This window comes from Mobula hypostoma, chromosome 14 (assembly GCF_963921235.1).
Source record: "Mobula hypostoma chromosome 14, sMobHyp1.1, whole genome shotgun sequence".
Lineage (NCBI taxonomy): Eukaryota > Metazoa > Chordata > Chondrichthyes > Myliobatiformes > Myliobatidae > Mobula > Mobula hypostoma.
In genome coordinates, this window is record NC_086110.1 from 15,921,405 (window position 1) to 15,936,555 (window position 15,151).

At 44.3% G+C, this 15,151-nt stretch overlaps 1 protein-coding gene across 1 annotated transcript in view; it reads left to right on the forward strand.

The window, feature by feature from the left end:
• The window catches only part of hsf4 (heat shock transcription factor 4), a 79,662-nt gene that overhangs the window by 28,796 nt on the left and 35,715 nt on the right, over nucleotides 1-15,151 (forward strand). Inside the window, exons 3-6 of the mRNA XM_063066717.1 lie at nucleotides 281-408; nucleotides 7,605-7,729; nucleotides 8,141-8,216; nucleotides 10,677-10,741. Coding sequence (XP_062922787.1) covers nucleotides 281-408; nucleotides 7,605-7,729; nucleotides 8,141-8,216; nucleotides 10,677-10,741 — 394 coding nt within the window. The remainder of the gene's footprint in view (nucleotides 1-280; nucleotides 409-7,604; nucleotides 7,730-8,140; nucleotides 8,217-10,676; nucleotides 10,742-15,151) is intronic.

Below are 15,151 nucleotides of genomic sequence, written 5' to 3' on the forward strand. Positions count from 1 at the left end.
ACCGTCAGACCTTTCCTCTCTCCGTTCCCGCTTTCTCTGAACCTGAACCTTGCTTTATCTCCAATCTTTCACAGTTCGGAACATTATTATTTTTCTGAAACATTATTTTTCTCTCTCTCCGTTTCCCCCTTCTCTCTTTCCCTCCTCTCTCTCCCCACACCCCCTCCCGCACCTCGCAAGATGCTGCCTGGCCCGCTGAGCATTCGCTGCACTCTCTTCTTTTATTACAAACTTCTGCTTGCTCACAGAAGCTGTATTTCTCTCTGATATGTTGATTCAGACGGCTTCCGGAAGGTGGTGAATATTGAACAGAGTGGATTGGTGAAACCGGAACGGGACGACACGGAATTCCAGCACGTGTACTTCCTCCGCGGCCAGGAGCACTTGTTGGAACACATCAGGAGAAAGGTGAGGACTTCAGCTTGTTCTGTAATGAAACACCAACGCCCTTCGCTCCAAGCCAAATTCTGGTCAGTGCCATAAAAGGGCGAAAGGGCGGCAGCGAGCAACACCGCTATTTGTGCTGTTGCCTCATGTCTCCAATGACCCGGATTTGCTCCCGACCACGGTTGCAGCCTGTGTGGGGATTTCACATTCTTTCTGTGACCACATGCATTTCCCCCATGGGCTCCAGTTTACCTAAAAGCATTTGGGTCTGTAGTTTTATTGGATGCAGTAAATTGCCCCTGGTATGCAGGGGAGAGTTACTGTGAATGTGGAGAATGGATTTACAGGGATAATTATTGAGAATAAATTGTTCTGTGAGCTGCTGTTTACTCAATGGTCTCCCGCATCAGGGAATATCGACTTGCACTGTAACAAGATGGGTATTCATGAAGAGATTTTATAAATGACAGGTGAAATCTGAACCTGGGTTTGAGATGAAAGTGAAGGAATGAAATATTTTGTGCATTTTGAATCCAATGTCAGTCCACAGGCGAAGATTCCTGATAATCTAGCATCTGTGGATTACCTTACCCTTGAACCATGAGCTTGGCAAGAAAAGCAAATGAAAGTCACAGGTACTGCTAATCGTCCTGTGGTTTGTTATATATGTTCATAACTGAAGGAGATGCTAAATTTCAGTTAGAGGTGAGTTAAAATAAAGATGGAAATGAACCCCTGCTCTAGGGACGAGTGACCTTCAAAGACCATTTATTGCTATGTTGATTAGTGCACGATTCCTAATCCCCAGAATCTGCTCCAAGTTTCTGCCACTCACTTCTTTAGAATCCTTATCAATGTTCTGTTTCACCAGGACGTCAGATATTTGCACCTCCTGATTACACTGAACATTAGATGTATCAGAGTGTAGAATGAGAAATTCTCCATTGATTTAATACAGGTTGATAATGCATTCATTTTACCAGTTAACATTAACAACTACTTTCTGTGGCCACTTTCTTAGCTACCTCCTGTACCTTCTAAAGTGGCCACTGAGTGTTTGCTTGTGGTCGTCTGCTGCTGTAGCCCATCCACTTCAAGATTCAACATTTTGTGTGTTTTTTTTTCAGAGATGTTCTTCTGCACACCACTGTGTGGTTATTTGAGTTATTGTCACCTTCCTGTCAGCTTGAACCAGTCTGACCATTCTTCTCTGACCTCTCTTTATCGACAAAGCATTTTTGCCAATAGAACTGCCCCTCATCGGATACATTTTGTTTGGTCCATCATTCTCTGTTGTGTGTGAAAATCCCAGGAGATCAGCAGTTTCTGAGATACTCAAACCACCCCATCTGGCACCAACAATCATTCCACGGTCAAGTCACTCAGAACACATTTCTTCCCCATTCTGATGCCTAGTCTGAACAACAACTGAACCTCTTGACCATGCCTGCATATTTTAGGCATTGAGTTGCTGCCACATGATTAGCTGATTAGATGTTTACGTAAACAAGTATGCCTAATAAAGTGGCCACTGAGTGTATTCTAGCACAGTATTTACATTTGTAGCAGTATGTTCCAAGCTTCTAAGGCTTTGTGCTTAGAAAATTTCTTGACTGTTGGAAAGCTTACCTTCAACTTTTCAATTGATTCCTCAACATGAGATTCTACTGATGTTGGAAATCCAGTACAATGGTGGAGGAATTCAGCAGGTCAGGCAGCATCTAAACAAATGAATAAACAGTCGACGTTTCAGACCAAGTCCGTTCATCAATTGAGTGTTCGTCCTAGATTGTCCAAACAGCAGAAATTGTTCCTTTCGATCTCCTATCAGTGCCAACTTGATTGAAAAGTTTGATTAGATAAGCTGTTCACAATCTATGTTCCATAGAAAGCAGCAAGCTAAGATTGTATTCCCAGGAATTGAGACAAACTATGTAATGTCTTCTCATAATTCAACCCTTGGAGTTCAGGTGTTACAGTGATTAATCAACACTGCACGTCCTCCATGTCCTTCCCCACTGTGCACCAAAGGGTCTTTATATTTATACATAGTATTGCTTCTGTCTTCATTTTAGGAAAAAGATTTAGTACAGCATTTGAATTCTTGATGGTTTTCATGACTTATCCAAGGCACTTTAATGGATCCCTGTAGAACAGAGGTTCCCAGCCTGGGGTGCACAGACCCCTTGCCCGTGGCATAAAAAGGGTTTGGAACCCCTGCTGTAGAGGATCGCAGTAAGTTTATTTAGACAACCACTATGGCAAACTGTTTTTTTCTCTGTTTAGAATGTGTCTTGTTCTAGACTTTGTATTTCAGAAGTGGATAATCTCATATTTCTCTGCTTTGAAATCCATTTACTACTCTTTTAAGTATTAACATAATCATTTAATATCACTTGGTAATTTACTGCTCTTGGCTGCCAGTTTTACAGTGCCATTCATCTCTCTGTGATTTTTGTGCCTTTTTAACCCATCATCTAGGCAATTTATCAAATGCAATGAATAGTTGCTGTTCAGAATTATGTAATTTGCGGAACGTCAAACGGAACATCCTGCCAAATTGATGTACTGTACTTACCCGTTTTACATAGAAACATAGAAACATAGAAAATAGGTGCAGGAGGAGGCCATTCGGCCCTTCGAGCCTGCACCGCCATTTATTATGATCATGGCTGATCCTCCAACTCAGAACCCCGCCCCAGCCTTCCCTCCATACCCCCTGACCCCCGTAGCCACAAGGGCCATATCTAACTCCCTCTTAAATATAGCCAATGAACTGGCCTCAACTGTTTCCTGTGGCAGAGAATTCCACAGATTCACCACTCTCTGTGTGAAGAAGTTTTTCCTAATCTTGGTCCTAAAAGGCTTCCCCTCTATCCTCAAACTGTGGCCCCTTGTTCTGGACTTCCACAACATCGGGAACAATCTTCCTGCATCTAGCCTGTCCAATCCCTTTAGGATCTTATACGTTTCAATCAGATCCCCCCTCAATCTTCTAAATTCCAACGAGTACAAGCCCAGTTCATCTAGTCTTTCTTCATATGAAAGTCCTGCCATACCAGGAATCAATCTGGTGAACCTTCTTTGTACTCCCTCTATGGCAAGGATGTCTTTCCTCAGATTAGGGGACCAAAACTGCACACAATACTCCAGGTGTGGTCTCACCAAGGCCTTGTACAACTGCAGTAGTACCTCCCTGCTCCTGTACTCGAATCCTCTTGCTATAAATGCCAGCATACCATTCGCCTTTTTCACCGCCTGCATGCCCACTTTCAATGACTGGTGTATAATGACACCCAGGTCTCGTTGCACCTCCCCTTTTCCTAATCGGCCACAATTCAGATAATAATCTGTTTTCCTATTTTTGCCACCAAAGTGGATAACTTCACATTTATCCACATTAAATTGCATCTGCCATGAAATTGCCCACTCACCCAACCTATCCAAGTCACCCTGCATCCTCTTAGCATCCTCCTCACAGCTAACACTGCCACCCAGCTTCGTGTCATCCGCAAACTTGGAGATGCTGCATTTAATTCCCTCATCCAAGTCATTAATATATATTGTAAACAACTGGGGTCCCAGCACTGAGCCTTGCGGTACCCCACTAGTCACTGCCTGCCATTCTGAAAAGGTCCCGTTTATTCCCACTCTTTGCTTCTCGTCTGCTAACCAATTCTCCACCCACACCAATACCTTACCCCCAATACCGTGTGCTTTCAGTTTGCACACTAATCTCCTGTGTGGGACCTTGTCAAAAGCCTTTTGAAAATCCAAATATACCACATCCACTGGTTCTCCCCTATCCACTCTAGTAGTTACATCCTTAAAAAATTCTATGAGATTCGTCAGACATGATTTTCCTTTCACAAATCCATGCTGACTTTGTCCGATGATTTCACCGCTTTCCAAATGAGCTGTTATCACATCCTTGACAACTGACTCCAGCAGTTTCCCCACCACCGACGTTAGGCTAACTGGTCTATAATTCCCCGGTTTCTCTCTCCCTCCTTTTTTAAAAAGTGGAGTTACATTAGCCACCCTCCAATCCTCAGGAACTAGTCCAGAATCTAACAAGTTTTGAAAAATTATCACTAATGCATCCACTATTTCTTGGGCTACTTCCTTAAGCACTCTAGGATGAAGACCATCTGGCCCTGGGGATTTATCTGCCTTCAATCCCTTCAATTTACCTAACACCACTTCCCTACTAACATGTATTTCGCTCAGTTCCTCCATCTCACTGGACCCTCTGTCCCCTACTATTTCTGGAAGATTATTTATGTCCTCCTTAGTGAAGACAGAACCAAAGTAATTATTCAATTGGTCTGCCATGTCCTTGCTCCCCATAATCAATTCACCTGTCTCTGTCTGCAGGGGACCTACATTTGTCTTTACCAGTCTTTTCCTTTTTACATATCTATAAAAGCTTTTACAGTCAGTTTTTATGTTCCCTGCCAGTTTTCTCTCATAATCTTTTTTCCCTTCCTAATTAAGCCCTTTGTCCTCCTCTGCTGAACTCTGAATTTCTCCCAGTCCTCAGGTGAGCCACTTTCTCTGGCTAATTTGTATGCTTCTTCTTTGGAATTGATACTATCCCTAATTTCTCTTGTCAGCCACGGGTGCACTACCTTCCTTGATTTATTCTTTTGCCAAACTGGGATGAACAATTGTTGTAGTTCATCCATGCAACCTTTAAATGCTTGCCATTGCATATCCACCGTCAATCCTTTAAGTGTCATTTGCCAGTCTATCTTAGCTAATTCACGTCTCATACCTTCAAAGTTACCTCTCTTTAAGTTCAGAACCTTTGTTTCTGAATTAACTATGTCACTCTCCATCTTAATGAAGAATTCCACCATATTATGGTCACTCTTACCCAAGGGGCCTCTCACGACAAGATCGCTAATTAACCCTTCCTCATTGCTCAAAACCCAGTCCAGAATAGCCTGCTCTCTAGTTGGTTCCTCGACATGTTGGTTCAAAAAACCAACCCGCATACATTCCAAGAAATCCTCTTCCTCAGCACCTTTACCAATTTGGTTCACCCAATCTATATGTAGATTGAAGTCACCCATTATAACTGCTGTTCCTTTATTGCACACATTTCTAATTTCCTGTTTAATGCCATCTCCGACCTCACTACTACTGTTAGGTGGCCTGTATACAACTCCCACCAGCGTCTTCTGCCCCTTAGTGTTACGCAGCTCTACCCATATCGATTCCACATCTTCCCGGCTTATGTCCTTCCTTTCTATTGCGTTAATCTCTTCTTTAACCAGCAACGCCACCCCACCTCCCCTTCCTTCATGTCTATCCCTCCTGAATATTGAATATCCCTGAACGTTGAGCTCCCATCCTTGGTCACCCTGGACCCATGTCTCTGTGATCCCAACTATATCATAATCATTAATAACATTGGTTGTTTGTCCGTCCTGTTTGGTGACTTCTCTAACTTCCGCTAATGCCCCACCTCCCCCTCATACCCCATCCATTATTTATTTATATACACACATTCTTTCTCTCTCTCTCCTTTTTCTCTCTCTGTCTCTCTGACCATACCCCTTGCCCATCCTTTGGGTTTTCCCCCCCTCTCCCTTTTCTTTCTCCCTGGGCCTCCTTTCCCATGATCCTCTCATATCCCTTTTGCCAATCACCTGTCCAGCTTTGGCTCCATCTCTCCCCCTCCTGTCTTCTCCTATCATTTTGAATCTCCCCCCCCACTTTCAAATCTCTTACTAGCTCTTCCTTCAGTTAGTCCTGACGAAGGGTCTCGGCCCGAAACGTCGACTGCACCTCTTCCTACAGATGCTGCCTGGCCTGCTGCGTTCACCAGCAACTTTGATGTGTGTTGCTTGAATTTCCAAACCTACCAAATAATACTAACATATAGTAGAGACGGCCTACAAGGACGAGGTCCAGCACCTGGCTGCATGGTGTGCCAACAACAATCTGGCCCCTAACACCTAGAAGACCAAGGAGATTATTGTGGACTTCAGGCATGCCAGGAGTCACACTCACATCCCCATCTACATCAACAGAACTGTAGTGGAGTGTGTATCAAGCTTCAAATTCCTTGCTGTCCACATTTCCGAGGATCTCACCTGGTCCCTGAACTCCTCCATCCTGATCAAAAAGGCACAACAGTGCCTTTATTTCCTGCAGAGTATGAAGCAAGCTCACCTCTGTCTCAGGATACTGACGGACTTTTATGCTGTACCATTGAGAGCAAACTCATCATGCATCTCAGTGTGGTATGGCAATTGTCCCGTATCGGACCGCAAAGCACTCCAGCACGTGGTGAAAACTGCCCAGCGGATTATTGGTACCCAATTTCCCACCATTGAGAGCATCTACCATAAACGCTGCCTGGGCAGGGCGAAAAGCATTATCACGGATGCATCTCACCCTAACCATGGACTTTTTAGTCTCCTCCCATCCGGTAGGTGCTGCAAGAGCCTCCGCTCCCGCGCCAGCAGACACAGGAAGAGGTTCTTCTCTGAGGCTGTGACACTGCTGAACCTCTCATCACAGCGCTAAGCAGTATTGTATCCGTATTGTATTGTCTCAGTACTTTTATATTTGTGTGCTGTAGCACTTTTTTAATTTGCAGTTATTTTGTAAATAACACTATTCTTTGCATTTCTGGTCAGATGCTAACTGCATTTCATTGGCTTTGTATCTGTACTCAGCACAATGACAATAAAGTTGAATCTAATCTGATCTAATCTATAAGCAGGAATGATATGATAAATACACAGCCTATATAAAGGAGAAATAATGTATGTACAATGTAGTCTCACTTAACAGAATCAGGAAGATTTAGCCAAAACCGATTTGTAGAAAAAGAATCAGCACGTACACACATGCGCACACACCTGCCCGCACAAGGCTTCACATTCATGGTAGTCTTTCTCGGGATAAACACAAGTTTAAAGCAGGCGTCTTTTGTCGTAAAAGCTAAAATCCTCTTTTAGTTAGCGAAAACAGGTTCGAATGTAGGTCTTTCGTCAAAGTGAAGTGGCGTAAAGCGAACGTTTGTAAAGCGGGGGACACCTGTATACGAATATTTTTGGAATTAGACAGGAATTTTTCCAGGTTAAGATGCATAATATTTCATGAGTGCTTATCATCTGGATGGAGTGAGCCAATGTCTGCTCCTCCTTAGTGGACTGCAAACCCATAATGAGCCTCAGTTTCTTTTCCTTCCACCCCAGGTATCAGTTGTGAAGAGTGAAGAGACCAAAGTACGCCAGGAGGACGTCAGCAAGCTGCTGTACGACATGCAACTAATGCGAGGTCATCAGGAGAGCATGGACTGTCGGCTAAAGGACATGAAACAGTTAGTACCTGCTGCGGGGCACTGAAATTAAACATGAAGTAATGAGATAAGATCTGGTTAAGTCCATCTAACGAGAGACTGGATGTCCAAAATGGATCTAAAATCCAGATTCAAATCCTGTAGTTCAGTTGTAAACATGGACATGAAATGTATCAGGCCAATCCCAGATATGGAGTCGTAGAGTACAGAGCGAGGCTTTTCAGTCCCACTTGCCCATGCTGATGTAGATGCCTATCCGAGCCAGTCCCACTTGCCTGCATTTGGCCCATATCCTTCTGAACGTTTACTAGCCGTGAACCTATCCAAAAGTTGTTAATGCAGTCGCTTCAGCAGCTTCCTCTGAGCTTTCAGTAAGACTGTCTTTATTCAGAGTTTGGGTAGGATTGTCTTTAACACTCTGTTTCTCTTCAGTCAGAATGAAGTTTTGTGGCGAGAAGTTGTGTCTCTTCAGCAGAAGCACAGTCAGCAGCAGAAAGTGATCAACAAGGTGGGAGTTTCTGTTCAGGGTCAGACCGCTCCTGAAAGAATGTGTCGGTCCTGTCGGTTGCTGGGGGGGCTGGGGTAATTTGTGGGGACCTCCTCCCAGATCCTTGGGAGTTTGGTTCCAGAACCCAGCATCAGAAAATGTACAAAAACAGTCCTTCCTTTTGATATTGCCCTCCTTCCCAACAGAAAAACTGCCTAAACTACCAGTCATTCAGTCTGATAAAAGAGCAAGTTCACCTGAGAAATTTAGTTTATGAAGTCTTTTAATATCCCAGTACAACAGCCCACACATTCACAATATGAATGCTGTCCTGATGAAATACTGTGTAGAGTGACAGTGCTTTTCCAGTACAGATGCAGATAACTGGTAATTTCACTGTAATATAAGCCTGGTGATGGCATTGTTGAATGTGACTGAGACAATAGTACTCAGCAAAAATCTTAGGCACATATATCTAGCTCGTGTGCCTAGGGCTTTTACATGGTACCATAGTAATTTTATGTATTGCTCTGTAATGCTGCTACAAAACAGATCTACTTTCATGATACTGTATATGTGAGTAATGCATCTGATTCTGATAGGGGTCTCTATTGTGGACTGAGAGGGGGCAGGGGACAGGGAGAGGGGAATCATGGTTGGGAAAAGAAGAGAGGAGAGGGGAGAGAGCAGGAAGCACCAGAAAAATATTCTGTAATTATCAATAAACCAGCTGGAATTAAGTGGCCTTGCCTGGTGTCTCAGGGCCGGGCATGACTGCACCTGCACCACCCCCTGCCCCTGGCTGCCTTCTCTGCCGCGTCCACACCCCTCCCACCATTCCCAACATCCTCTGCTCCCGCCAGATTGACCAACTCGCTGTCCGCTCCACATTAACAAATACAGCACTGTGGAAGTCTTCGGCATCCTAGCTATATCTTATGTGCCAAAGACTTTTGTGCAATAAAGTAAATTGTGTCAATGCAGCAGATTGTGTTCAGCCTATACAAAACGCAGCTAAGGCTGCCTCTGGAGTGTTGCACCCCATTCTATTCAATGGCCTTTAGGAAGGATGTGAAAGGTCCTTCTGAGGGAGCAGGGAAAGCTTGCTGGATACACAAGGGGATACAGCAGCAAAGTTAGACTGGGGGAACAGGCATTACTCTAAAAGCAACAAAAGCTGAGTGGACAATTATTGAAGTTAATACAATTAATTAAAGCCTTGCAGCTTTTGCCCCAAACTTTGAAACTGACTATGACTGGTTTAGATGGTAAGAACAGGAGGAGGATCAGACGTAAGTTGCTGGAGGAAATGAGCAGGTCAGGAATGGAGAGGAATAGACAGTCAATGTTTCGGGCTGAGGCCCTTCATCAGGACGCGTGCGTGTTACTCTGGATTTCCAGCATCTGGAGAATCTCTTGTGTTTAAGAATAGAAGGAAACCAATCCCTTCAGGGGAGACAGATTTAAAGTTTTGGGCAAAAGCTGCAAGGGAGTTTGAGTAAAAATGTTCTTACAGTGACATTACTTATGACCGGGGGAGCTGTCTATTGGAGTGGTGGAAGCAGGGTCAGTCAGGGCTTCGAAAGGGAAACCGAATGCTCTTGAGAGGAAATCCAAGTGCAGAGATTGAGGGGATTGCCGGGGAGGCAGCCTTGAGTCGATAGTTCAAAGTCCTTCGTGTAAGTTGCTAGGAAATGTGAAAATAATTATTGGCTTTGCTGACATGGCACTAACATGATTGCTGTGGTAAGGATAGACACAGACTTGATGGGTTAGTTGGCTGCTTTCTGCACTGATTCAAACAATCCTCAATTTACTGCACTTTTCTAGCAAAATTACACTATTTCAACTGGGAGAAGTTGCTGTTATTTCTTTCACAAATTCAATTTCGGCCACTCTTCAAACAGATGGTTTACTGAGTAAATTAACTCTGTTTGCTCTGAGCCCAGACAGCTGCTTCATCTCATCTCCAACTTGTTGGCGGACACAAGTGTTAACAAACTGAAATTAAAGTCGGGATTGTTTGAATCACTCAACTGATACAGTGCAGGAGGAAGTCAACGGACCAGTCATGTCTTCCACCAGGGCCTGCATGGAGGAGAAAGTCAGCCCTTTCTTTCCAGAGCACTAGTGTTCATCTTCAGGTAGTTGCCACATATCGACAGGCCTGACAGCATATTGACCTGCAAAATGATTTTATACTGCAGAGGGATGAGAAAGACTGTGAGGGAATGAGAGGTGTGGATGTGTCACAGCAGGGAAAATGTTTGGGAGTTTGTTGAGACATAGTTATATAGGGTGGTCAGGAAGTGGGGTAAACACAGGACTGAGTGAGGGAGCTCAGGCTGGAGGTGAGTGGCCACGGGGAGAATGTGCAGAATCAGCTTTAACCCTGACCAGGTGATTAACATTGGATGGAGAGTGTGACAGGTCATACGCTGACTCACTCTGCTAACACTTGCCTTTGATCTCTGTTAACAGCTGATTCAGTTCCTGCTCAGCCAACTGCAATCAAACCACGGCAGCATGGGGCTGAAGAGAAAGCTGTAAGTACTGAGATCACCAGAGTGTGACTGATTCCCATTCACTGGCCAGGCTCAACTCTGAATGGTCAGCTGACCTGTTACCATGAGAACGATGAGTCAGTAGGTTCAGAATGCTGAGTAAGACCTGATGACCCATTCATTCAGGGCTCTCTGCTGCTGTGAGCAGATATTCCACCATAAGCCTTGCCAGCTCATGCTCCATTGTTCTTGGGACTCGGGTCAGGGGCTAGGAGAATATTTGTTTCCTGTACTCTGCCTGGAGCACGGAGGAAGATGATGCTGATCACTGATATTCAGAACCTGAAAGCTGACAGCTTTACATGTTTGTTCAGTAGCGTGCTCAAAAGCTGATATTGAGGAAACGTGAGTTTTTAAAATGCCAAGTGCCCGGCTGGAGTGGAATATAACTTGTGTTCAGTAAAAGCTAAACTCGTTACCCTTACCATGGAATAAACTTCAGATCCTGGGAATGTTATCACACATTCCATTGGCAGCAAGTAATCAGAATCCCCAAGAATAGACGGTATCTCCCTCTGGATAGATATCAGGGCAGTAATTGTATGTGATGTAAATCGGTGTACTGTATGTGTTCAAGTGATGAAGTTACTGAAAGCAACAGAAGATGTTGCAAAGCCTTGCAACATAAAGTCTCAGCCCAAAACATTGACTGTATATTATTCTCCATAGACACTGCCCGAACCATAATACCATAAGACACAGGAGCAGAAATGACCATTCGACCTGTTGAGTGTGCACCACCACTCCACAGTGCTGATGTATTATCCCTCCCAGACCCTACGGAGGGGAACCTAAGACCAGAGGACACAGCCTCAAAATCCTTTTAGAATGGAGATGAATTTCTTTAGCCAGAGTGTGGAATTCATTACCACAGCCAGCTGTAGAGGTCAAGTCATTGGATACATTTAAGGTGAAGGTTGATGGGTTCTTGATTTGTTGGGGCATTAACTGGTACAGGAGAAGGCAGGAGATTGAGGCCGAAAGGAAAACTGGATCAGTCAAGATGAAATGGTAGAGCAGACTTGATGGGCTAAATGGCCCTCATTCTGTTCCTGTATCTTATGGTCTTCTGTACATTCTCCTGTCTTCCCTCCATAGCCTTCGATGCCCTTACTAATCAAGAACCTATCAACCTTCAAAGATTCAATGTACATTTACTATCGAAGTACATATAAATGATACAATCCTCGAGATCTGTCTGCTTACTGGCAGCCACAAAACAGGTCGTCCAAAAGAACCCAAATAAACACAAATTATGCAAACAATAGAAACCAGCAACAGTATTCTGAACCAAATTAAATCCTTAGATTGGGGGTGGGGGGGGGGTGATGATCGTATGTTCTATTTTGTGTGTGTGGTGGGGGGGGGGTTGAGTTTGCTGTTTCTCTTTGTACTGACTTTTATGTTTTTCTTTGTTTCGTGGCTATCTGGAAAAGAAGAATCTCAGAGTTATATATTGCATGCACACACATACTTTGATAATAAATGAACCTTTGAACCCCCGGAGCAGCCCAGAATAGGCCCAAAGCCTTGGTTTCTGTTCATCATATTAGCAGGGCAAACCACTGCGAAGCTCACAGACATGAAGCACAGCAGACTCGACAGTCTCACAGCTTCAGCACGAAATCGGCCCGCTCATCACCTCTGGTCCTGACACCTTGCCTTTCCAGTATGCCTGGGCCTACGTTTAAATTGTCCAGACAGCAGATCATACCTCACATTAGGACTGAGGAGCTGCCGCAGTGGCCTAGACCTCACTGCCCATTCCGAAGCAGTTCTCGACCTCTCCAAATCGAGTCAGCACTCAGAGCCATCCAATGTCGCATCCGGGTTAGTTGGATGAGCGTCGAAGCTCCTCTGCCTTGATGACTCCTCTTCAAATCGCTAATTCCAACTCCATCTGTGACCCTGTCTCCAATACGTTACATTTCAACTTTGCAACACACCAGCACGCCTCATCCCTCCAGTCAGCTTCTCTCACCTCTTTGTTGTTTGTGCAGATTGTTTACCACAATTTACTTCAGAAAAGGTATTAATAATGTTTTCAGTCAAATTTCTTGCCTTTTGAGCTACCAGTAAGCTGAAAAAGGATCTGGTGTTTACCTGGATGATCTTGCTTGCCTTCAGCAGCGCCATCTTAAACCAGATTTCGCTTTAAATATACCCAATGACTTGGCTTCTGCTGTGTTTTGCAACTCCAGAAAACCTCAGTCAAGTTGGTAAAGCACAACCTGCCTTGCACAAAGCCATGCCGGCTCTCCCTAAGTAGGCCATGAGTTTACAAATGCTCATTCCTAAGAATTTTCTCCAGCAATTTCCCTACAACTGATGTAAGACTCGCTAGTCTATAGTTCCCAGGATTTTCCCTTGTTCCCTTCTTAAATAGAGCTAAAACATTCACCATTGCCAATCTGCAGAACCTTGCCTGTGCCTGGAGAGGTCACGATGATACTGGTCAAGGGCCCGGCAATCTTGTCTCTTGCCTCCTTCAATAACCTCCGGTAAATCCCATCAGGTCCTGAGGACTTATCCACCTTAATCCTCATTAGGAGACCCAACACATCCTCCTCCTTGATACCTAAACGCCCTAATATATTTATACCCTCAGCACTGATCTCATGGTCCTCCCTTGGTAAATACCGAAGCAAAGTACTCATTTAATTACCTCACACACATTCTCTACATCCAAATAAATCTTCCTCCTTTTATCCTTCAGTGGTCTCATCTTCTCCCTCGTTAGCCTCTTGCTTTTGATGTGTGTATAGAATGCCTTAATTGTACTTGCCAAGAACTTTCTGTGGCCCCCTCCTGACTTTCCTAATTCTCTTCTTCTTTTCTGGCTTCTTTATACTCATCGTGCTTCATTTGATCCCAATTTCCAAATCTTCACATCCTTTTCCTTTTTCTTCTTGACTAAATTCATCACCTCTCTGGACATCCAAGGTTCTCTTCTCCTTCTGTCCCCGTCCTTCCTTCTAACAGGAACGTACCTTTCCTGTACTCTGTTCAACTGATCTTTAAACACCCTCCACAGGTCTAATGTGGATTTGCCTGAGAAAAGATGTTCCCAATTAACACTCCTTAGTTCCAACCTAATGCCCTCATAATTTGACCTTCTCCAATTTAAAACTGTCCTACAAAGACCATATCTATCCTTACTTATAACTATCCAGAAAGATGAGGATTTGAGATCACTGTTCCCTAACATTTCACCCCCTGAAAGGTCAGTCACCTGGCCAGACTCACTATCCAGCACCAAGTCCAATTCAGCCCCTCCTCTCATTAGACCGGCCACATATTGATTTAGGAAAACTTCCTGGATACACTTAACAAATTCAGCCCCATGTGAACCCCTAGCACTAAAAAGGTCCCAATTTATATTGGGGAAGTTGAAATCCCCCATGACAATAACCCTATTATTTTTACACATTTCCTTAATCTGATTATGTATCCATTCCACAATGTCCTGGAGACTATTGGGCGGGCAGGGGGGATGGTCTGTAGTACAATCCCATCAGTGTGATTGCACCCTTCCTATTCCTGAGTTCCATTGAAATGGACTCAGTGTCTGACCCCTCCGTTGTGTCTCCCCTGAGAACAGCTGTCATACTATCCCTCATTAGTAGTACACCTTCACCCCCTCTCGTTTACCTCCTCTGTCTTTTCTAAAACTTTGAAAATCTGGTACATTAATCACCAGTTGCTGTCCCTCTCTCAACCAAGCTTTAGTAATGGCTACAACATCATAGTTCCATGTACTGATTCATGGTCTAAGTTGGTCATCCTTACCTATCGTACTCCAGTGTTGAAATATTTACACTTCAATCTATCTGACTCAACATACAGTACCAATTATTTTGATTTTTGCCTTCCAACACTTTCCCTGACAACTATCTTCCAGTCCAATCCCTAGCTGACCTGGGGCTGTGGTTCCCACCCCTCTGCAAAAGTATTTCAAACTCTTCCCAGTAGCCTCAGCAAACCTTGTGGCCAGGATATTGGTTCCCCTCCAGTTCAGCTGCAACATGTCTCTCTTGTACAGGTCACCCCTTCCTCAGAAATGGTTCCAATGATCCAAGAACTTGAAACCTTGTCCTCTTCAGCCACTCATTCATCCATGCTATCACCCCATTCCTACCTGCACTCGCTGGTGGCACAGAAATCTAGAGATTACAGCCTTGGAGGTCCTTCTCTTCAGCTTCTTCCCTAACTCTACATACTCACTGTGTAGGACCTCTTCCCCTTTTCTGCCCATGTCATTGCCACCAATATGCACCTAGACCTCTGGCTGTTTCCCCCTCCTCCTTATCTATATCCTGCAGCTGCTCCAATACATCATGGACCCAAGCACCTGGGAGGCAACAAGCCGCCCTGGTGTCTCTTTTGTGGTTT